General features: G+C 49.7%; 2 protein-coding genes across 2 annotated transcripts in view; both read right to left on the bottom strand.

Annotated features, from left to right (window-relative positions):
- The window catches only part of LOC141116392 (protein S100-A6-like), a 255,492-nt gene that overhangs the window by 190,538 nt on the left and 40,261 nt on the right, over positions 1-24,693 (bottom strand). The window lies entirely within an intron of this gene.
- Positions 15,796-24,644, bottom strand: LOC141116390 (protein S100-A1-like). Its single transcript, XM_073608640.1, has 4 exons — positions 24,575-24,644; positions 24,418-24,495; positions 23,536-23,664; positions 15,796-16,008 (listed from the first exon to the last, which is right to left on the bottom strand). Exons 1-4 carry the CDS (start codon positions 24,575-24,577, stop codon positions 15,865-15,867), a joined length of 354 nt encoding a protein of 117 aa, XP_073464741.1. The 5' UTR covers positions 24,578-24,644; the 3' UTR covers positions 15,796-15,864.

The following is a 24,693-nucleotide window of genomic DNA, read 5'->3' as shown; positions in this document are numbered from 1 at the left end:
TCTTCCCCTGCACACTCCGGTATCTCTGCTGTGGCTCCTTAGCTCAGAGAGGGAGGAGGAGAAAAAATGGTGAGGCAGACATCTCTGCAGTCCCATAGTCCAGTGCCCCCGGCACCCACATGTCCTCTGGGAACCGGCACTGCCTATTATTGTGAGTGACAGGCAGGCAAGGAGAGGTGCTGGCTGCCTATCACAATTACACTCCTCAGAGCCGACAGAGCCTAGATGGAGGGACATTTGTGTGGACAGAGTCACGCTGATCTGAGGTCTGTAAATGTAGGGAGGGGAGATATACATGGGGGTTACATTAGGGGGATTACACAGGGTGGGATACATTAGGGGAATTACATGGGTGGAAGGTTACATTAGGGGAATTTCACAGCGGGTTACATTAGGGGGATTACATTTCAAAGAAGTGCATTCCAGCACCAGGGTGGCTCCCGGGGGTATAATACAACTGCCAGGAGCACCCTAGGACCTAAGCCTCCAGGGAACCAGGGGGAACCCCGTGAGGTTCACTGTTGGTCTTGCCATGAACTGGGTCATCTGGCGGCCCAGTGCCCAAGTTGGGAATCAACGGAGTGCAACATGGGTCGCAGTCGCTCCATGTATGCCCATGCATGTGCTGCAACCAGCCTGAATCCGCATGAGTGTGTGGTGCTGGTCAATGGACAGGAGGTGGTAGCGCTCCTTGACTCTGGGAGTGTCATCACCCTGCTCTGATCGGATGGGTTGCCAAGAAAGTTGGTACCAAGGGAACAGGTCGGGGTCACCTGTGTGCATGATGATGTTAAAAACTATCCGGTGGCCTGTGTGACCCTGTGTATACCAGCAGGAATGGCTACACTAAAAGTTGGGGTGGTCCCGGGATTACCTCATGACTTACTAATCGGGCGAGACTGCCCCATGTTTGGGGATTTGTATGAGTAAAAGCTCAAAGATTCGGGAGTTTCCCCCAAAAAGCAAGATCCCACAGAGGTGGTAAATAATACTGTGTTGCAGGAGGTTGTTATTAAGGATCAGTACCAGGTTGCTGAACCTGCAGGAAGTGAGCCCGTTCCCCTGCAGGTGTTTGCGGGATTGGAAGCGGAAAGTACCTCCTCTGAGCCAGATATGTCAGATCTCTGGGGCTCCCAGGAAGATTTCCTTAGTGCTCAGATGAGGGACCCCACTTTGATCCCCGCCAGGGAACAGGCCACAGTCTTAAACGGTGAACCACAGCACCCTGGGGTGGATGTGCAGTTTCCCCATTTTGCTGTGATTCATGGATGTGCAGTTCCCCCATTTTGCTGTGGATCATGACTTGTACTGAGTAACTAAAGTCGATAAAGAAGTGTTGGAACAACTGGTGGTACGCAAACCTTTTAGGTCTAGGGTGTTACATTTGGCTCATAGTCCTGTACTTGGGGATCACCTTGCAGGGGCTAAAACTCAGGAATGGGTTTTACAGCATGTTTTTGGCCTGGTGTATATCGGGAAATTAAGGACTACTATGAGTCCTGCCCTACCTGTCAAAGAACCGCTCCAACACCCCATTTTCGCAGTCCGCTGGTACTGCTTCCAATTATCGAGGTTCCCTTTGATCGCATAGCCATGGACTTGGTGGGCCCCTTACCCAAGTCAGCTAGGGGACACCAATATATTTTAGTTGTCCTTGACTATGCCACCAGGTATCCGGAAGCGGTCCCTTTAAGAAATTGCTCATCTAAGGTCATCGCACGGGAGTTGTTTCAAATGTTCATGAGAACAGGGCTCCTTCCCGAGATCTTGACAGACCAAGGTACCCCGTTCATGTCAAAAGTGAGGAAGGAACTCTGTAAACTGTTTATCACCCACAAACTGATGGGTTAGTGGAGCGGTTCAACAAAACCTTAAAGGGAATGCTAAAGAAAGCAGATGAAGAGGATGGTCGGGATTGGGATCGCTTGTTGCCTCACTTGTCATTTGCCAAAAGAGAGGTACCCCAGGCCTCCATGAAATTCTCCCCCTTTGAGTTGGTGTATGGGAGACACCCCCGTGGACTACTGGACATAAGGAAGGAGGCATGAAATAAGAAGCTTCCCCGTATTGGAGTGTGGTAGAACACGTCTCTCAAATGCAGGACCGCATAACAAAAGTTATGCCCATACTACGGGAACACTTGCAGGCTGCGCAAAACGCCCAGAGTCGTGTATACAACCAATCTGCCAAGGTTAGAGAGTTTAAACCTGGGGATCAGGTGCTGGTGTTAGTGCCTACCGTGGAGAGTAAGTTACTCGCCAAGTGACAAAGAACCCTTTGAGATAGTTGAGAGGGTGGGCAAGGTCAACTATAAAGTCCATCAGCCCACCAAATGTAAACCCTACAAGATTTACCACGTCAACTTGATCAAACCATGGAAAGATAGACAGGTTTTGATAGTCAGTCTGAAGGTCCCGGAAGATCCTGACGCTCAGATTAAGAAGGTAGGGATTGCAGAGGCTCTCTCCCCTTCTCAAAAACAGGAGTCCTGGGAGTTTTTGCAGAGGAATCGAGACATTTTTTCAATCCTGCCGGGCCTAACCTCGGTAATTGAACATGATGTCATCACAGACCCTGGCATTTGAGTAAACCTCAAACCCTACCGCATACCCAATGCTCGCCGGGATATTGTCTCGGCCAAGCTTAAAGCCTCGTACACACGATCAGATTGTTGGCCAACAAAACCGTGGACTTTTGTCTGAATGGCGTTGGTCCAAACTTGTCTTGCATACAAACGGCAAGGAATTGTCGGCCAACAAATACGAACGTAGTGACGTACTACATTGTTTTTCAACTCTTAAGCGCCACCATTTGGGCTCCTTCTGCTAATTTTGTGTTAGTAGAAGTTTGGTGAGTGTTGATTCACGCTTTTCATTTCAGCCCTTTTCATTTTGCGCTTTTCAGTTTGTTTCTGATGGCCGTTCGTCAACCAGACATATTACGGAATCGGAGGAGATAGCGTGTTATTTATTATTAGCCTTGGAGTTATTGCTTTGACATTATTTTTTTGGCTGAATAATGATTTGATTTGGTATATTTTCTATATTTTTGGATGCATAGAATGCACTTTTTCTATTGGCAGATAGCATGTCTAATTTTATTTGTTTTCTTTTTTTAATGCACAATAAAAAAATTGTGTAGAATAATACTTGGCTATGTGTTTTACTTCAAATGACAGTTTGGGAGTCGGCAGTTACATTTAAAAAAATACAATGTAATATTGACAAGGGACACCAACATAGTTGTATCTTTGATCTTAAAAACTACGGGATAATGGTGTTGTGGTAACTTGCCCAAATAAAAAAAAAACATAATAATATTATTCTTGATATCACTAGAAAAAAAAACCCTTTGAAAATGTGTTTGCAATAATCCATCAGTATCACCAGCAAAGCAGCTTCATTATTATCCCATTAAAGAAGAAGAGAATTGGGTGTTGCATTTCCAGATTTCATAATTTGCCACGTCACGAATGTTAATTCTCCATTACGAACGCCAGTTTACAAGACCGACTGCTTTCGGCTCGTCCTTGCTTCCGAGCATGCGTGTTTGTACTTTGGACTTTTGTCCCACGGACTTGTGTACACACGCTCGGAAAATCCGACAACAGACATTTGTCAGCTTAAAATGTGTATGCGCCATTGTCAGATGGCGCATACACATGGTCGGATTTTCCAGCAACAGCCTGTCATCACACATTTCCCGGTCGGAAAATCTGATCGTGTTTATGAGGATTAAGAGTACGTTGGACCTTGGGATCATTGAGAAGTAGCTGGTCCAGCCCTATAGTCCTTGTACTCAAGCGGAATGGAACCTGGTGGTTCTGCAATGACTTTCACAAGTTAAATGAAGTCTCCAAGCCAGGCGCATATCCCATGCCCCGAGTGGATGAGTTAATCGAGAGATTAGGACCGGCCCAATACATCACCACTCTTGTCTAGACCAAGGGATACTGGCAGATCCTGCTTTCCCCAGAGGCTAAAGAAAAAAAATGCATTTGCCAAACCAGAGGGGTTATGGCAATATGCCCGAATGCCTTTTGGGTTACATGGGGCCCCAGCCACTTTCCAGAGGGCCATGGACTTTGTCCTGAGACCTCATAAGGAATTCTCAGGAGCCTACATTGATGACATTGTCATCTTTAGTCAGGACTGAGAGAGTCACTTACCGAAGGTCCAGTTGGTTTTGGATGTGCTCCGAAGGGTAGGGATCACAGTAAACCCAGAAAAGGGCAAGGTCGGGTTGGAGGCAGCCCGCTACCTGGGGTGTGTTGTAGGAAGGGGTGTGATTAAACCCCAACTAAACAAGGTGGAGGCTATCCAGAAATGGGCCCCGTCCACTCACAAAGAAACAGGTGTGTTCTTTCCTTGGCATTGTGGGATATTATAGGAGGTTTGTCCCCAATTTTGCCAGTCTAGCAGCGCCTCTGACTGATCTCACCAAGGGAAAGAACGCAACTGTTGTTCAGTGGAGTGCAGAAGCAGAAGCAGCGTTCTGCCGGTTGAAGCAAGCTTTGTGCCAGGAACCAGTGTTGGTAGCTCTCAACTCCCACAAAGAGGTCCTGGTACAAACAGATGCCTCAAAGTTGGGTCTGGCTGCATTACTGTTCCAGATGGTTGGGGGGATGAGCATCCCGTTGTGTACTTGAGCCAGAGGCTCATGCCAGCTGAGAGGAATTATTCCATTGTGGAAAGGGAGTGTCTCGCACAGGGGCATACCTAGTGCATTTGGCACCTGGGGCGGATCCTATTTTTGGCACCCCTCCACCTTAAAATGTAAAAACACCGCACTGTGCCCTCTGCATACCTCTGCATCCTTAAATATCTCTTTGTCACTACTGTGTACATTACCCTGCACCTCTGGACCCCTTTACATTACACAGCACCTTGCACCTAAGGACCTCTTTACATTACACAGCCCTTGTACCTCTAGACCCCTTTACATTACACAGCACCCTGCACCTCTGGAACCCTTTACATTACACAGCACCCTGCACCTTTGGGCCCCTTTACATTACATAGCACCCTGCACCTTTGGGCCCCTTTACATTACACAGCACCCTGCACCTCTGGACCCCTTTACATTACATAGCACCCTGCACCTCTGGACCCCTTCACATTACACAGCACCCTGCACTTCTGGACCCTTTTACATTACACAGCCCTTGTACCTCTAGACCCCTTTACATCACACAGCACACTGCACCTCTGGACCCCTTTAAAATACACATCACCCTGCACCTCTGGAACCCTTTACATTACACAGCATCCTGCACCTCTGGACCCGTTTACATTACACAGCACCCTGCACCTCTGGACCCCTTTACATTACACAGCTCTTTTACCTCTGGACCCCTTTACATTACACATCCCCCTGCACCTCTGGACCCCTTTACATTACACAGCCCCCTACACCTCTGGACCCCTTTACATCACACAGGCCCCACATCTCTGGACACCTGTATGTTACACAGACACCCCCTAACAGCCCTGGACCCCCTGCATGTTAGACAGACCCCACTACAGTGCAGACCCCCCTACAGTGCAGACACCCTCCCATTCAGTACAGAACCCCCCTACAGTGCAGACCCCCTACAGTAAAGACCCTCCTTACAGACCCCCCTACAGTACAGACCCTCTACAGTACAGAACTTCCCTTATAATACAGAACCCCCTACAATAAAGACCCCCCTACAGTGCAGACCCCCCTACAGAGCAGACCCCCTACAATACAGACCCACACTACAGTGCAGAACCCCCTACAATGCAGACCTCCCCCTTCAGACCCATAATGTACCAAATGCCCGCTGTCTCCACTTCAGTCGCAGAGAGGGGGCACTGGCCTGAAACCCCCCAGTGTGTGGCACCCAGGACAGCTCGCCCCCCACTTAGTACGCCACTGGTCTTGCAATAAAATGGGCTTTGGATACACTCCGCTATTACTTGTTGGGCGGACCCTTCAAGTTAGTTTCAGATGATGCACCCCTTATGTGGATGGCCCAAAATAAAGACAAAAACTCCAGAATCACCCGGTGGTTCCTTCCTCTACAGGACTTCAAGTTTGTAGTGGTACATAGACCAGGAAAGGTACATCAGAATGCGGGTCTATTACCACTTGATTCGTGGTGTCCAGACCCCTGGCCTGGAACAGGGGGATATGTAGAGGGTCAGCCTGTATTTCTCCTGAGGTTACCTGTGGGTTTTTTCTTTGTATCCTGAACAGTTCCAGTGGCAGTTGTGGCTGAAATGTTTCTTAATTCTTGATCTACCTGACCTTGGCTTGGTATCAAGAGATCCCCAAATGTTCCACTTCTTAAGTGATTGAACAGTACTGACTGGCATATTCAAGGCTTTGGATATCTTTTTATATCCTTTTCCATCTTTGTAAAGTTTCACAACCTTGTTACGCAGGTCTTTTGACTGTTCTTTTCTGCTCCCCATGGCTTAGTGTCCAGCCTGCTTAGTGCATCCATGTGAGAGCTAACAAACTCATTGACTATTTATACACAGACACTAATTGCGATTTAAAAAGCCACAAATGTGGGAAATTAACCTTTAATTGCCATTTTTAACCCGTGTGTGCCACCTTCTGTGTCTGTAACAAGGCCAAACCTTCCAGGGTATGTAAACTTTTGATCAGGCCATATGGGTGATTTCTGTTATCATTAGGATTTAAAAAGGATCCAAAAAACGAATGTTATAATAAATGGCTTCATGTGATTACTATCCATAAAAAAACAAAACATTTTTTTGGCTCGATCAGTCATATTTTCAATATTAATGCCAGAATTTCACAATTCCTGCCAGGGTATGCAAACATTTGAGCACAACTGTATATATTGTATATTGTCTCATACTATGGTATGCTCTCTGCTGGGTCGTTTGGTGGTGTGGCTGTATTCCATTGTTCTATTGTGTCTGTCTGCCTTGGGAGAAAGTATTATGGGATGTGTATGTGTATTTGCTGTGAGGAGGGAGGGGGAATTCCTCCAACAGCTCTCCCTGCTGATTGGACAGTCTACCCTGCCCTGAATGCAAAGGGAGGGGGGATTGTCCCGAGTGTTACCTCTGTGTACCCGTGTTTCAATAAACAGTTCATGTTCAGGATTTCTCCAGAGCTTCTCCCATCCTTTGGAACTCCCTACCCCAATCTGTACGACTGTCCCCTAATCTATCCATCTTTAGACGATCCCTGAAAACCCTTCTCTTTTTAAAGAATCCTATGCTGCTTCTATCTAATATACTGTGTCACTTTCTCCATCAGCTCATCCCCCACAGCTATTACCTTTTGTATCAATTGCCCCCCCTCCTAGATTGTAAGCTCTAGTGAGCAGGGCCCTCTGATTCCTCTTGTACCAAATTGTAATGTAACTGTAATGTCTGCCTTCATTTTGTTAAGCTCTGTGAAAACTGTTGGTGCTATAAATCCTGTATAATAACAATAATAATAATAATAATAATAATGTTCAGCAGCCAAACGAGTACTGTCTAGTTCTTGGTTGTCAGTGGTTGGAATATCTTATATCTATATTCAGACTGGGAGGAAGCGGTAAAGGACAAAAGCACTCAAGCGGAGTGTGGGATGTTTCGTTACAGTTATATTCTATTTTATTCTGTTCTATTCCTTTATTTCCTATTCTATTTTAGTCTGTTTTGCTCTATTCTTTTATTTGCTATTCTGTCCCCTTTTTTTCTATTCAATTTTTTTCTATTCTTTTATTTTGTATTCTGCTCTGTTTTACTCTATTATATTCTATTCTTTTATTTTCTATTATATTCTTTTCTATTCCTTTATTTTCTATTCTCTTTGGTAATTCGATAACTATTTGAATTTGGATTTCGTCGGAAATTTTGGTTCATCATATTCGTTTAAATTCATTAATTATTGTAATTTGGAAATTCAGATACATCCAAATTTCAGAATAACAAACAATTTCCCCCCCAAATCTCAATTTGAAGTGAAACTTGCCACCCATGTCCATTAGTAAATAAATGTGAATGCAGACACAGAATAGGTCAGGATGATGAGTATGTCTATAGGACAGGGAATCCTCGCAGTGAGGATGGATCAGATCAGAAAGATATGGTTAGTATTGTACCCTTTAAATAAACAGGCAAACAAAAGATCCACAGTAACTCCCCGAGTAAACACCAAAATAACAAGAGGGACCAATTATGGTCTATGGCTGCAGGTCCTTCTGCCAAAACTGCACCACATAGAAGGTTCCAGAGTTCCCCCAACTACCGGAAATTATTTCGGTATGATTGGTAATAAATCTCCATGTGATTTTGGAGGATTTTAATGTCACAATGTTACCAGAAGATCAAAATGAGGGCTTCAGATTTCAGAACTGAGAGTCGGTTGTCATTCAATCTCCCCGATCTCACCCTCTGGAAATAATAATTATAATTATAGGATGATTGAACTTTCCATCAATGGCCCGGGGGGGACATCTTCCTGACCTTTCACAAAGTTCACTCCCAATAAGTTGATAATTACTCCTCCCTGTAATCGTGAGAAGAGGACCGGCCTCCACAAAGATGGTTATTCAAAGACCCAAAGGTTGTACAATCAGATTACATAGTGTATGGTGTCGCTGAAAGGAATCTTTCTGTGAGAGCTGAGAATGGTCTTCCCCATTAGGGAGATTCCTTTTCATCCACCGAGCCTGGGAACTGCAACATAGAAAGGGGGCTTCTCTGCTGAAGAGTTCACCTGGGGCCCCAGAACAATGACACCCTGACACTTGGGGCCCCAGAACAATGACACCCTGACACATGGGGGTCCCAGAACAATGACACACTAACACTTGGGGGGGTCAAAGAACAATGCCACCTGACATTTGGGGCCCCCAGAACAATGACACCCTAACACTTTGGGGCCCCAGAATAATGACACCCTGACACTTGGGGGTCCCAGAACAATGGCACCTTACACTTGAGGGTCCCAGAACAATGAAACCCTTGCACTTGGGGGCCCCAGAACAATGACACCCTGACACTTGGGGGTCCCAGAACAATGACAACCTGACACTTGAGGGTCCCAGAACAATGAAACCCTTGCACTTGGGGGCCCCAGAACAATGACACCCTGACACTTGGGGGTCCCAGAACAAGGACACCCTGACACTTAGGGGTCCCAGATAAAGGACACCCCAACACTTGGGGATCCAAGAACAATGACATTCTGACACTTGGGGGTCCCAGAACAATGACACCCTGACACTTGGGGGTCCCAGAACAATGACACCCTGACACTTGGGGCCCCAGAACAAGGACACACTGACACTTGGGGCCCCCAGAACAATGACACCCTGACACTTAGGGGGCCCAGAACAATGACACCCTTACACTTGAGGGTCCCAGAACAATGACACCCTGGCACGTGGGGGCCCCAGAACAAATAGACCCTAACACTTGGGGCCCCAGAACAATGACACCCGACACTTGGGGGTCCAAGAACAATGACACCCTTACATTTGGGGGTCCCAGAACAATGACACCCTGACACTTGGGGGCCCCAGAACAATGACAACCTGACACAGGGGGGCCCCTGAACAATGACACCCTGACACTTGGGGGCCCCTGAATAATGACACCCTGACACTTGGGGGCCCCAGAACAATGACAACCTGACACTTGGGGGGGCCCTGAACAATGACACCATGACCCTAGGGGGCCCCAGAATAAGGACAACATTACACTTGGGGGTCCCAGAACAATGACACCTTTACACTTGAGGGTCCAAGAACAATGACACCCTGACACTTGGGGGCCCCAGAACAATGACACCCTGACACTTGGGGCCCCAGAACAAGGACACCCTAAAACTTGGGGGTCCAAGAACAATAACAACCTGACACTTGGGTGTCCCAGAACATTGACACCCTGACATTTTGGGGGTTCCAGAACAATGACACCCTTACACTTGAGGGTCCCAGAACAATGACACCCTGACACTGGGTGGCCCCTGAACAACGACACCCTGACACTTGGGGGCCCCTGAATAATGAAACCCTGACACTTAGGGGTCCCAGAACAATAACACCCTGACAGTTGGGGGACCCAGAACAATGACACCCTGACACTTGGGGTCCCAGAACAATGACACCCTAAAACTTGGGGGTCCAAGAACAATGACACCCTGACACTTGGGGGGCACAGAATAATGACACCCTGACACTTGGGGGCCCCATAACAATGACAACCTGACACTTGGGGGCCCCAGAACAATGACAACCTGACACTTGGGGGTCCCAGAACAATGGCACCTTACACTTGAGGGTCCCAGAACAATGAAACCCTTGCACTTGGGGGCCCCAGAACAATGACACCCTGACACTTGGGGGTCCCAGAACAAGGACACCCTGACACTTAGGGGTCCCAGATAAAGGACACCCCAACACTTGGGGATCCAAGAACAATGACATTCTGACACTTGGGGGTCCCAGAACAATGACACCCTGACACTTGGGGGTCCCAGAACAATGACACCCTGACACTTGGGGCCCCAGAACAAGGACACACTGACACTTGGGGCCCCCAGAACAATGACACCCTGACACTTAGGGGGCCCAGAACAATGACACCCTTACACTTGAGGGTCCCAGAACAATGACACCCTGGCACGTGGGGGCCCCAGAACAAATAGACCCTAACACTTGGGGCCCCAGAACAATGACACCCGACACTTGGGGGTCCAAGAACAATGACACCCTTACATTTGGGGGTCCCAGAACAATGACACCCTGACACTTGGGGGCCCCAGAACAATGACAACCTGACACAGGGGGCCCCCTGAACAATGACACCCTGACACTTGGGGGCCCCAGAACAATGACAACCTGACACTTGGGGGGGCCCTGAACAATGACACCATGACCCTAGGGGGCCCCAGAATAAGGACAACATTACACTTGGGGGTCCCAGAACAATGACACCCTGACACTTGGGGCCCCAGAACAAGGACACCCTAAAACTTGGGGGTCCAAGAACAATAACAACCTGACACTTGGGTGTCCCAGAACAATGACATCCTTACACTTGAGGGTCCCAGAACAATGACACCCTGACACTGGGTGGCCCCTGAACAACGACACCCTGACACTTGGGGGCCCCTGAATAATGAAACCCTGACACTTAGGGGTCCCAGAACAATAACACCCTGACAGTTGGGGGACCCAGAACAATGACATCCTGACACTTGGGGGTCCCAGAACAATGACACCCTGACACTTGGGGTCCCAGAACAATGACACCCTAAAACTTGGGGGTCAAAGAACAATGACACCCTGACACTTGGGGGGCACAGAATAATGACACCCTGACACTTGGGGGCCCCATAACAATGACAACCTGACACTTGGGGGCCCCAGAACAATGACAACCTGACACTTGGGGGTCCCAGAACAATGGCACCTTACACTTGAAGGTCCCAGAACAATGACACCATGACACTTGGGGGTCTCAGAGCAATGACACCCCGACACTTGGGGGGTCCGAGAACAATGACACCCTGACACTTGGGGGTCCCAGAACAATGACACCCTGTTACTTGGGGCCCCAGAACAATGACACCCTGACACTTGGGGGTCCCAGAACAATGACACCCTGACACTTGGGGGTCCCAGAACAATGACACCCTGTTACTTGGGGCCACAGAACAATGACACCCTGACATTTGGGAGTCCAGAACAATGACACACTGACAGTTGGGGGTCCCAAAACAATGACACCCTGACACTTGGGGGCCCCAGAACAATGACACCCTGACACTTAGGGGTCCCAGAACAATAACACCCTGACAGTTGGGGGACCCAGAACAATGACACCCTGACACTTGGTGTCCCAGAACAATGATACACTGACACTTGGGGGTCCCAGAACAATGACAACCTGACACAGGGGGGCCCCTGAACAATGACACCCTGACACTTGCGGGCCCCTGAATAATGACACCCTGACACTTGGGGGCCCCAGAACAATGACAACCTGACACTTGGGGGGGCCCTGAACAATAACACCATGACCCTTGGGGGCCCCAGAATAAGGACAACATTACACTTGGGGGCACCAGAACAATGACACCCTGACACTTGGGGGCCCCAGAACAATGACACCCTGACACTTGGGGTCCCAGAACAATGACACCCTGACACTTGGGGTCCCAGAACAATGACACCCTGACACTTGGGGGCCCCAGAACAATGACACCCTGACACTTGGGGTCCCAGAACAATGACACCCTGACACTTGGGGGCCCCAGAACAATGACACCCTGACACTTGGGGTCCCAGAACAATGACACCCTGACACTTGGGGGTCCCAAGACAATGACACCCTGTTACTTGGGGACCCAGAACAATGACACCCTAAAACTTGGGGGTCCCAGAACAATGACACTTGGGGGTCCATATTATAATGTAAATGATTTTCTTACTTTGACAGTATTCTGCAACAGATATTCCTTCACGTCATTTTCAGTGAAAATTGTTGGACTTCCTGCCTTCTTTCCGATCTCATTTAATTCTTCGACCAAACTCTGTATTCTCTCCTCCAGCATCAGGGCCTGTACAAACATATGAGGAGGTTCCATCATCTGATCTCCAACCTCCCCATCCACTAATATTATTATTATACATTTATATAGTGCTGACATATACTGCAGTGATGTACAGAGATCACTGAGCCAATCACATCAGTCTCTGTACCAGATGAGCTTACACTCTGATGTCCCCTCCCCCACAGTCACAGTTTTCTATGCCTCCTATTAATAACAATTGTATTATTGTCCACCGCAATGAGGAAAGGTAGGTACTCCCCCTGGTAATGAGGAAAGGTAGGTACTCCCCCTGGTAATGAGGAAAGGTAGGTACTCACCCTGGTAATGAGGAAAGGTAGGTACTCACCCTGGTAATGAGGAAAGGTAAGTACTCACCTTGGTGCTGTAGGCAGAGAAGAGACTCAGAAAGATCAGAAGACAGAACATTTTGTTGGTGGGTTTGAAGATTGCAGTCTGGGGATGGGGAGAAGAGAACACAATGATGATGGGTGAGGACGGGTAATATAAACTCTCTATAGGTAATATAACTTACCATGGTGATCGATGTGACGGCACACACTATGCTGGGTACAGGTGTGAGGAGACTTTTATATGAACTGAAATCTGGTCAGACCCTCCTCTCCCCACCCCCTTTATGTGTATTATATTCCTTGTGTGGACACACCCAGCTCTGTACTGATACCTCTATACAGGTGATCCACACTCCAATGACTTGTCCTGTGACTTGGGACTGCAAAGTCACATGAGAAGTCATTCCCCATGATTTCCAATGACAACCATTCATATTAGTACGACTTCAAGTCGTGCTGACTTCAAAGTAGTCTCTGCACTACTTTGGTCTGACTTTGATGCGAGTTACACAGGCATTCCCTAAAATCGTGGCCACAAAATCGTGGCAAAATTGCATGACTTTGGAGTCGCAGTAGTGTGAAAGGCGACTAACTAGCTTGATAAAACATTCTTCTCACCACTGAGTCCAGCTCTATCAAGGGAAGGAACCTTTTATAGTGTGGGGTGAGACTATGAGCACTGAGCCATGATTGGACAAAGTCATAACTTTGCCCAATCAGAGCTCTCACAGTGCTCTTTGCCCTGACTGGGCAAAGCCTTGCACCTGACCGCTGGTCAGGTGAATTGCTTTAGCCAATCAGAGCTGGTAAAAATGCAGTGCATTGTGGGATGCTGGGAGAACATGCAAACACCTGAAAGGGCGATGTTTGGGGCTGAACTGATGCTTGGCCCGAACAGCTCATCTAAACACCATGGTCTACAGAACAAGCAGGAGAATAAGAGAGCTTGGTTTGGGTCGATTGACTTCCAGTTGGCTTGTGTTCCAGTGTTGGTGTCTTTTCTTTTGCCGGCAGCCACATCTGGGTTTTACCTGGAGTGTGGTGGCTGCATCATATGACACATCACGGGTAGAGTTGTCACCTCATCCCTTTAAACCTGAACACCTTTGAATTACACAGGTTCTGAGGCTAATTAAATGCAGATAAGGCACCAAGTGAGTTTAATTACCACCTTAATCAGCCACAGAACCTGTGTAATTAATATGTGTTCGGGTTTAAAGGGATGAGGTGGCAACCATAATCACAGGACTGCATCCTCTATTTGAAATCAATTGGGACGTTGTGTCAGTGCTTGAGCATGGAGTCCATGTTCCTCTAGAACTTTTGTGCCTGCAGCTCCCCTAAAAGGTACTGAAGCGTTCCTCTACAACTGTAAGACCATTAAACCTCAGTAGCCGCCTGCAACTTCCACTAATCTACACAGCAGTCCCTTTTATGCCTTGGCATCCCCATCTGCCATCCATTCTCTTCCACCTCTGTACCCGCAGTCTCCACTACATCCACAGTCTGAACCTGGGCTACACCCAATACCAGGACAAGACCTTCTAGAACCCAAGAAAAATGAAGCCAAAATGTGCAGTGTTGAGGCAGGCGAAGCTTTATATTTGCACCGAGAGTGGCCGGGACGGCACAGGGAACATAATTGGCCACCACTGTCCACCAGGCCTTGTCTTGACACTTTCCGGTCCATGGAAAACCGAATAGAAAAGTGAAAAAGATGTGACACGGTTCCATCAGTGTTGTTTAGCTATCAGGAGCTTTGGGAAGCCGGGTTTTCATTAATGTTATTGGAACCCAGGGCTTTTTTTTCAGGGGAGCTGCTCACCACAATCACTTGTAAACACAGAAGTCCGATTTCAATCCTGGTATTTAATGTCCCCTTAAGACCCTCCTACTGTTCATGAAATTTGATTGGCCACACCTACTATTTGATTTGATTTGGAGGGTGTGCGTGGGTAGAAGGGTTTTGGGGGGTCGTGGTTGAGTTCCAGCACCTATTGTTTGAGAAAAAAAGCCCTGTTTGAACCAATTTTAGTTTTATCTGTAAACTAGTTATAACTCATAAAAAGTGCAAATTGTATTCTTTTGTAAAGTCACTAGAATGAGGTCTGTGGTACAGATTCTGGTTCTGTCTATTTTTGTTATGTGACAGATCACTGTGCTGGTTCTGTTCCCCCAATGCCTATTATGACTAAATCTCAATCATGTAACTATGATAGACCACCCCCATCCCGTCCTGCAGATATACAAGCCTTCTCCGTCTCACTGATAGGGACTACAAGGATTACACCGGGACTACACCGTATGATATCAGCCTAATGAGGATGTTTTTTGCTCAGGATGTATGATTTTGACAAACGGGCTCAATAAATCTTTATATGAGCATCTTGCTGTACCCAAAGGTCTACCGCCTGCTCCTGTTCTCCATTCCACAAGATAAATAAAACCAGTACTTACTGGGAATTAATGAATTGTTCTGTCTGCTCTTCCAATAATGAATGCTGGAGATCCGGGACCTCAGGCGAGTTTTGAACAATCGGTGATCTTTACCTGAACAAACTAATAGTCACAGTACAGGCCGGCCTCACAGTACATCTCATCCTCATTGAACTGTTTATCTGCGTTTGTCAACATCAACGTCACACCACACGCCGATGTTTGTCTTTAACCCGTAATGTGGCCTGTACATAACAGAATGCATCTAAAAACCCAAGAGAATACGGGGCATTACATTAACAAAAGGTTATAAGCCCTGTCACTTGGGGTCCCAGAACAATGACACCCGGACACTCAGGATATTGGTATTGGATTATGGTCATTGGTATTCTATAGATATATTGATACAGAAAACAGAAACACAGAAGCATTTAAAGGATAAATTTCTAGTTTATTGAGACATCAGTCTTTGTACAAGGGTCTCCTCCATGGCGGTGGAATGAACGGTCAGAGTGCCTCAGCTGCTCTCACAGAAGAAGGTGTTGCAGGCCACGGTCAAAGAGGCCACCAAGATGAAAAACTCCTGAAAGTCCACCTCCCCATCTCCGTTCTCATCCAGCTCCTTCAGGATCCTGTCCACGGAGGTGGCGTCTTTTTGCTCCTAGAGAAGGAAGACTTAGATTTAATCAACCATCTTTTCCCATCTTTCCCCGGTTCCTGCCTACATTACACCGAGATTCCATTCTAGAAGAGTATCCCACAGGAAATAAAAAAGTGTATTTAGTTTGGAAATTTGAGGCTTTCGTGGTAAAAATTCTACACGTCTGTTTTTTTCATCTTTGTAGTTTGTGTATCAAGATTATGAGGTCCTCTTTAAAATTAGTCAACGCTATGCAACCCTCAATATATTTTTTAGATAATGATTTTTGAATGTCAGGTATCAGCAAAAAGACTTTTCAGAGGGTTCCCCAATCACCAATTCGGCTGTTGATTGTGTGTGACTTGCTTTAGAAAGTAACTACATGCAGTATCTGGAGTAGAGTTAAAAGATATTATTTTTTATTTATTCATTCTGGAGTCCTTGTCCCTTTAGAGCCGGTTCATACAGGGGGGCTTCAAAGTCGCCCGACTCTGAAACCGCCCCGTACAGCGCGACCTGCAAAACTACTTCTGTATAGAAGTCAATGCAAGCCGCTCTGAAGTTGCCCCAAAGTAGTACAGGAACCTTTGAGTTGAGTTTGACTTGAGTCGCTCCTATTAGAACGGTTCCATTGTAGAGAATGGAGCGCGACTTGTCAGGCCGCTAAGTCACCTGACAGGTCACCCCTGTGTGAACAATGGCTTTCTTCTTGTCACTCTTCCATAAAGGGCAGATTTGTGGAGAACACGACTAATAGTTGTCCTGTGGACAGATTCTCCCACCTGAGCTGTGGATCTCTGCAGATCCTCCAGAGTTACCATGGACCTCTTGGCTGCTTCTCTGATGAATGTTCTCCTTGCCCGGCCAGTCAGTTTAGGTGGACGGCCATGTCTTCGTGAGATGTTCAAAGCTTGGGATATTCCTTTATAACCCAACCCTGCTTTATACTTCTCCACAACTTTATCCCTGACCTGTCTGGTGTGTTCCTTGGCCTTCATGATGCTGCTTGTTCACTAAGGTTCTCTAAGAAATCTCAGAGGGCTTCACAGAACAGCTGTATTTATACTGAGATTAAATGACACACAGGTGGACTCTATTTACTAATTAGGTTCCACTAGATTTTAGTTAGGGGTATCAGAGTAAAGGGGGCTGAATACAAATGCCCCCCCCACACTTTTCACATATTTATTTGTATCATTTATCATTTTCCTTCCACTTCACAATTATTACCTCTGATGTATGATGATGATGAGGATCAGATTAGGTCCCCCTTGCTAGTATCGGGTTGGACCCCCTTTTGCCTTCATTCTTGGTGGCATAGATACAACAAGGTGTTGGAAACATTCCGATGATGATGGGGATCAGATTAGGTACACCCAGAGGTGATCCTCATCATCATCATACATCAGAGGTAACCCTTTCCTGTCCAGAGTGTACCTACTAGCTAGGTTACCCTTGCTAATAGTGTGTTGGACCCCTTTTGCCTTCATTCTAGGTGGCATAGATACAACAAGGTGTTGGAAACGTTCCTCAGAGATTTTGCTTCATAGTGACATGATAACATCACACCGTTGCTGCAGATTTGTCGGCTGCACATCCATGACCTGAATCTCCTGTTCCACCACATCCCAAAGGTGTTCTATTGGATGAGATGTGGTGAGTGTGGAGGACAATGGAGTACAGTGACCTCATTGTCCAGTGGTGAGATGATTGGAGCTTTGTGACATGGTGCATTATCCTGCTGGGAGGAGCCATCAGAAGATGGGGACACTGTAGTCATAAAGGGATGGACATGGTCAGCAACAATACTCAGGTACCCCATCCCCCACACCATTACACCCCCACCACCAGCCTGAACTATTGATACCCCATCCCCCACACCATTACACCCCCACCACCAGCCTGAACCGATGATACCCCATCCCCCACACCATTACACCCCCACCACCAGCCTGAACTGGTGTTACCCCATCCCCCACACCATTACACCCCCACCACCAGCCTGAACCGGTGATAGCCCATCCCCCACACCATTACACACCCCACCACCAGCCTGAACCGGTGATATCCCATCCCCCACACCATTACACCCCCACCACCAGCCTGAAGCAGTGATATCCCATCCCCCACACCATTACACCCCCACCACCAGCCTGAAGCAGTGATATCCCATCCCCCACACCATTACACCCCCACCACCAGCCTGAACCGGTGATATCCCATCCCCCACACCATTACACCCCCACCACCAGCCTGAACCAGTGATATCCCATCCCCCACACCATTACACCTCCACCACCAGCCTGAACCGGTGATATCCCATCCCCCACACCATTACACCCCCACCACCAGCCTGAACCAGTGATATCCCATCCCCCACACCATTACACCCCCACCACCAGCCTGAACCAGTGATATCCCATCCCCCACACCATTACACCCCCACCACCAGCCTGAACCGGTGATACCCCATCCCCCACACCATTACATCCCCACCACCAGCCTGAACCAGTGATATCCCATCCCCCACACCATTACACCCCCACCACCAGCCTGAACCAGTGATATCCCATCCCCCACACCATTACACCTCCACCACCAGCCTGAACCGGTGATATCCCATCCCCCACACCATTACATCCCCACCACCAGCCTGAACCGGTGATATCCCATCCCCCACACCATTACACCCCACCACCAGCCTGAACCGGTGATATCCCATCCCCCACACCATTACACCCCCACCACCAGCCTGAACCGGTGATATCCCCTCCCCCCACACCATTACACCCCCACCACCAGCCTGAACTGGTGATATCCCATCCCCCACACCATTACACCCCCACCACCAGCCTGAACCGGTGATATCCCCTCCCCCCACACCATTACACCCCCACCACCAGCCTGAACCAGTGATATCCCATCCCCCACACCATTACACCTCCACCACCAGCCTGAACCGGTGATATCCCATCCCCCACACCATTACACCCCCACCACCAGCCTGAACCAGTGATATCCCATCCCCCACACCATTACACCCCCACCACCAGCCTGAACCAGTGATATCCCATCCCCCACACCATTACACCCCCCACCACCAGCCTGAACCGGTGATATCCCATCCCCCACACCATTACACCCCCACCACCAGCCTGAACCAGTGATATCCCATCCCCCACACCATTACACCCCCCACCACCAGCCTGAACCGGTGATATCCCATCCCCCACACCATTACACCCCCACCACCAGCCTGAACCGGTGATATCCCATCCCCCACACCATTACACCCCCACCACCAGCCTGAACCGGTGATATCCCATCCCCCACACCATTACACCCCCACCACCAGCCTGAACCTGTGATACCCCATCCCTCACATCATTACACCCCCACCACCAGCCTGAACCGGTGATACCCCATCCCCCACACCATTACACCCCCACCACCAGCCTGAACCAGTGATATCCCATCCCCCACACCATTACACCCCCACCACCAGCCTGAACCAGTGATATCCCATCCCCCACACCATTACACCCCCACCACCAGCCTGAACCAGTGATATCCCATCCCCCACACCATTACACCCCCACCACCAGCCTGAACCAGTGATATCCCATCCCCCACACCATTACACCCCCACCACCAGCCTGAACCAGTGATACCCCATCCCCCACACCATTACACCCCCACCACCAGCCTGAACCAGTGATATCCCATCCCCCACACCATTACACCCCCACCACCAGCCTGAACCAGTGATATCCCATCCCCCACACCATTACACCCCCACCACCAGCCTGAAGCAGTGATATCCCATCCCCCACACCATTACACCCCCACCACCAGCCTGAAGCAGTGATATCCCATCCCCCACACCATTACACCCCCACCACCAGCCTGAACCGGTGATATCCCATCCCCCACACCATTACACCCCCACCACCAGCCTGAACCGGTGATATCCCATCCCCCACACCATTACACCTCCCACCACCAGCCTGAACTGGTGATATCCCATCCCCCACACCATTACACCCCCACCACCAGCCTGAACCGGTGATACCCCATCCCCCACACCATTACACCTCCACCACCAGCCTGAACCGGTGATACCCCATCCCCCACACCATTACACCCCCACCACCAGCCTGAACCAGTGATATCCCATCCCCCACACCATTACATCCCCACCACCAGCCTGAACCAGTGATATCCCATCCCCCACACCATTACACCCCCCACCACCAGCCTGAACCGGTGATATCCCATCCCCCACACCATTACACCCCCACCACCAGCCTGAACCGGTGATACCCCATCCCCCACACCATTACACCCCCACCACCAGCCTGAACCGGTGATACCCCATCCCCCACACCATTACACCCCCACCACCAGCCTGAACCGGTGATACCCCATCCCCCACACCATTACACCTCCACCACCAGCCTGAACCGGTGATACCCCATCCCCCACACCATTACACCCCACCACCAGCCTGAACCAGTGATATCCCATCCCCCACACCATTACACCCCCACCACCAGCCTGAACCGGTGATATCCCATCCCCCACACCATTACACCCCCACCACCAGCCTGAACTGGTGATATCCCATCCCCCACACCATTACACCCCCACCACCAGCCTGAACCAGTGATATCCCATCCCCCACACCATTACACCCCCACCACCAGCCTAAACCGGTGACATCCCATCCCCCACACCATTACACCCCCACCACCAGCCTGAACCGGTGATATCCCATCCCCCACACCATTACACCCCCACCACCAGCCTAAACCGGTGACATCCCATCCCCCACACCATTACACCCCCACCACCAGCCTGAACCGGTGATATCCCATCCCCCACACCATTACACCCCCACCACCAGCCTAAACCAGTGATATCCCATCCCCCACACCATTACACCCCCACCACCAGCCTGAACCGGTGATATCCCATCCCTCACACCATTACACCTCCACCACCAGCCTGAACCGGTGATACCCCATCCCCCACACCATTACACCCCCACCACCAGCCTGAACCGGTGATACCCCATCCCCCACACCATTACACCCCCACCACCAGCCTGAACCGGTGATACCCCATCCCCCACACCATTACACCCCCACCACCAGCCTGAACCGGTGATATCCCATCCCCCACACCATTACACCCCCACCTCCAGCCTGAACCGGTGATACCCCATCCCCCACACCATTACACCCCCACCACCAGCCTGAACCGGTGATATCCCATCCCCCACACCATTACACCCCCACCTCCAGCCTGAACTGGTGATACCCCATCCCCCACACCATTACACCCCCACCACCAGCCTGAACCGGTGATACCCCATCCCCCACACCATTACACCCCCACCACCAGCCTGAACCGGTGATATCCCATCCCCCACACCATTACACCCCCACCACCAGCCTGAACCGGTGATATCCCATCCCCCACACCATTACACCGCCCACCACCAGCCTGAACCGGTGATACCCCATCCCCCACACCATTACACCCCCACTACCAGCCTGAACCGGTGATACCCCATCCCCCACACCATTACACCCCCACCACCAGCCTGAACCGGTGATACCCCATCTCCCACACCATTACACCCCCACCACCAGCCTGAACCAGTGATACCCCATCCCCCCCACCATTACACCCCTACCACCAGCCTGAACCGGTGATATCCCATCCCCCACACCATTACACCCCCACCACCAGCCTGAACCGGTGATATCCCATCCCCCACACCATTACACCCCCACCACCAGCCTGAACCGGTGATATCCCATCCCCCACACCATTACACCTCCACCACCAACCTGAACCGGTGATATCCCATCCCCCCACACCATTACACCCCCACCACCAGCCTGAACCGGTGATATCCCATCCCCCACACCATTACACCCCACCACCAGCCAGAACCGGTGATACCCCATCCCCCACACCATTACACCCCCACCACCAGCCTGAACCGGTGATATCCCATCCCCCACACCATTACACCCCCACCACCAGCCTGAACCGGTGATACCCCATCCCCCACACCATTACACCTCCAACACCAACCTGAACCGGTGATATCCCATCCCCCACACCATTACACCCCCACCACCAGCCTGAACCGGTGATATCCCATCCCCCACACCATTACACCCCCACCTCCAGCCTGAACTGGTGATACCCCATCCCCCACACCATTACACCCCCACCACCAGCCTGAACCGGTGATATCCCATCCCCCACACCATTACACCCCCACCTCCAGCCTGAACTGGTGATACCCCATCCCCCACACCATTACACCCCCACCACCAGCCTGAACCGGTGATACCCCATCCCCCACACCATTACACCCCCACCACCAACCTGAACCGGTGATATCCCATCCCCCACACCATTACACCCCCACCACCAGCCTGAACCAGTGATATCCCATCCCCCACACCATTACACCCCCACCACCAGCCTGAATCGGTGATATCCCATCCCCCACACCATTACACCCCCACCACCAGCCTGAACCGGTGATATCCCATCCCCCACACCATTACACCGCCCACCACCAGCCTGAACCGGTGATACCCCATCCCCCACACCATTACACCCCCACTACCAGCCTGAACCGGTGATACCCCATCCCCCACACCATTACACCCCCACTACCAGCCTGAACCGGTGATATCCCATCCCCCACACCATTACACCCCACCACCAGCCAGAACCGGTGATACCCCATCCCCCACACCATTACACCCCCACCACCAGCCTGAACCGGTGATATCCCATCCCCCACACCATTACACCCCCACCACCAGCCTGAACCGGTGATACCCCATCCCCCACACCATTACACCCCCACCACCAGCCTGAACCGGTGATATCCCATCCCCCACACCATTACACCCCCACCACCAGCCTGAACCGGTGATATCCCATCCCCCACACCATTACACCCCCACCACCAGCCTGAACCGGTGATATCCCATCCCCCACACCATTACACCCCCACCACCAGCCTGAACCAGTGATATCCCATCCCCCACACCATTACACCCCCACCACCAGCCTGAACCGGTGATATCCCATCCCCCACACCATTACACCCCCACCACCAGCCTGAACCAGTGATATCCCATCCCCCACACCATTACACCCCACCACCAGCCTGAACCGGTGATACCCCATCCCCCACACCATTACACCCCCACCACCAGCCTGAACCGGTGATATCCCATCCCCCACACCATTACACCCCCACCACCAGCCTGAACCTGTGATACCCCATCCCCCACACCATTACACCCCACCACCAGCCTGAACCGGTGATACAAGGCAGGATGGATCCATTGGCCAAATTCTGACCCCACCATCTGAAAGTCGGAGCTGAAATCCAGACTCATCAGACCAGACAACGTTTTTCAAAATCTCCTAGTTTCACCCTGACACTTGGGGTCCCAGAACAAAGACACTTGGTTGTCCATATTATAATGTAAATGATTTTCTTACTTTGATAGGATTCAGCTTCAGATATTCCTCCAGCTCATTTACATTCAAAGTTTTCATATTTCCTTCCTTGTTTGCGATCTTATTGAATTCTTCCGCCAAACTCTTTATAATCTTCTCCAGCAACTGGACCTGTACAAACATATGAGGAGGTTCCATCATCTGATCTCCAACCTCCCCATCCACTAATATTATTATTATACATTTATATAGCGCTGACATATACCGCAGTGCTGTACAGAGATCACTGAGCCAATCACATCAGTCTCTGTACCAGAGGAGCTTACACTCTAATGTCCCCTCCCCCACAGTCACAGTTTTCTATGCCTCCTATTAATAACAAATGTATTATTGTCCTCCACAATGAGGAAAGGTAGGTACTCCCCCTGTATAATGAGGAAAGGTAGGTACTCACCCTGGTAATGAGGAAAGGTAGGTACTCACCCTGGTAATAATGGAGGTAGGTACTCCCCCTGGTAGTGAGGAAAGGTAGGTACTCCCCTTGTATAATGAGGAAAGGTAGGTACTCCCACTGAATAATGAGGAAAGGTAGATACTCCCCTTGTATAATGAGGAAAGGTAGGTACTCCCCTTGTATAATGAGGAAAGGTAGGTACTCCCCCTGTATGAGGAAAGGTAGGTACTCCTCCTGTATAATGAGGAAAGGTAGGTACTCCCCCTGGTAGTGAGGAAAGGTAGGTGCTCCCACTGAATAATAAGGAGAGGTAGGTACTCCCCCTGTATAATGAGGAAAGGTAGGTACTCACCCTGGTAATGAGGAAAGGTAGGTACTCCCCCTGTATAATGAGGAAAGGTAGGTACTCACCCTGGTAATGAGGAAAGGTAGGTACTCCCCCTGTATAATGAGGAAAGGTAGGTACTCACCTTGGTGCTGTAGGCAGAGAAGAGACTCAGAAAGATCAGAAGACAGAACATTTTGTTGGTGGGTTTGAGGATTGCAGTCTGGGGATGGGGAGAAGAGAACACAATGATGATGGGTGAGGACGGATAATATAAACTCTCTATAGGTAATATAACTTACCATGGTGATCGATGTGACGGCACACACTATGCTGGGTACAGGTGTGAGGAGACTTTTATATGAACTGAAATCTGGTCAGACCCTCCTCTCCCCACCCCCTTTATGTGTATTATATTCCT

Source organism: Aquarana catesbeiana, linkage group LG13 (assembly GCF_042186555.1).
Source record: "Aquarana catesbeiana isolate 2022-GZ linkage group LG13, ASM4218655v1, whole genome shotgun sequence".
NCBI classification, from domain to species: domain Eukaryota; kingdom Metazoa; phylum Chordata; class Amphibia; order Anura; family Ranidae; genus Aquarana; species Aquarana catesbeiana.
Note: the sequence above shows the minus strand (reverse complement) of the source record. Positions and strands in the feature narration are given on the sequence as shown.

What these genes read in the sequence shown, in the direction of transcription:
- LOC141116390 (XM_073608640.1), bottom strand. An exon ending in TCTCTGCCTACAGCACCAAG is followed by an intron (nt 23,665 to 24,417) that starts GTGAGTACCTAC and finishes ATGTTTGTACAG; the next exon opens with GTCCAGTTGCTGGAGAAGAT. An exon ending in TGAAGCTGAATCCTATCAAA is followed by an intron (nt 16,009 to 23,535) that starts GTAAGAAAATCA and finishes TTCCTTCTCTAG; the next exon opens with GAGCAAAAAGACGCCACCTC.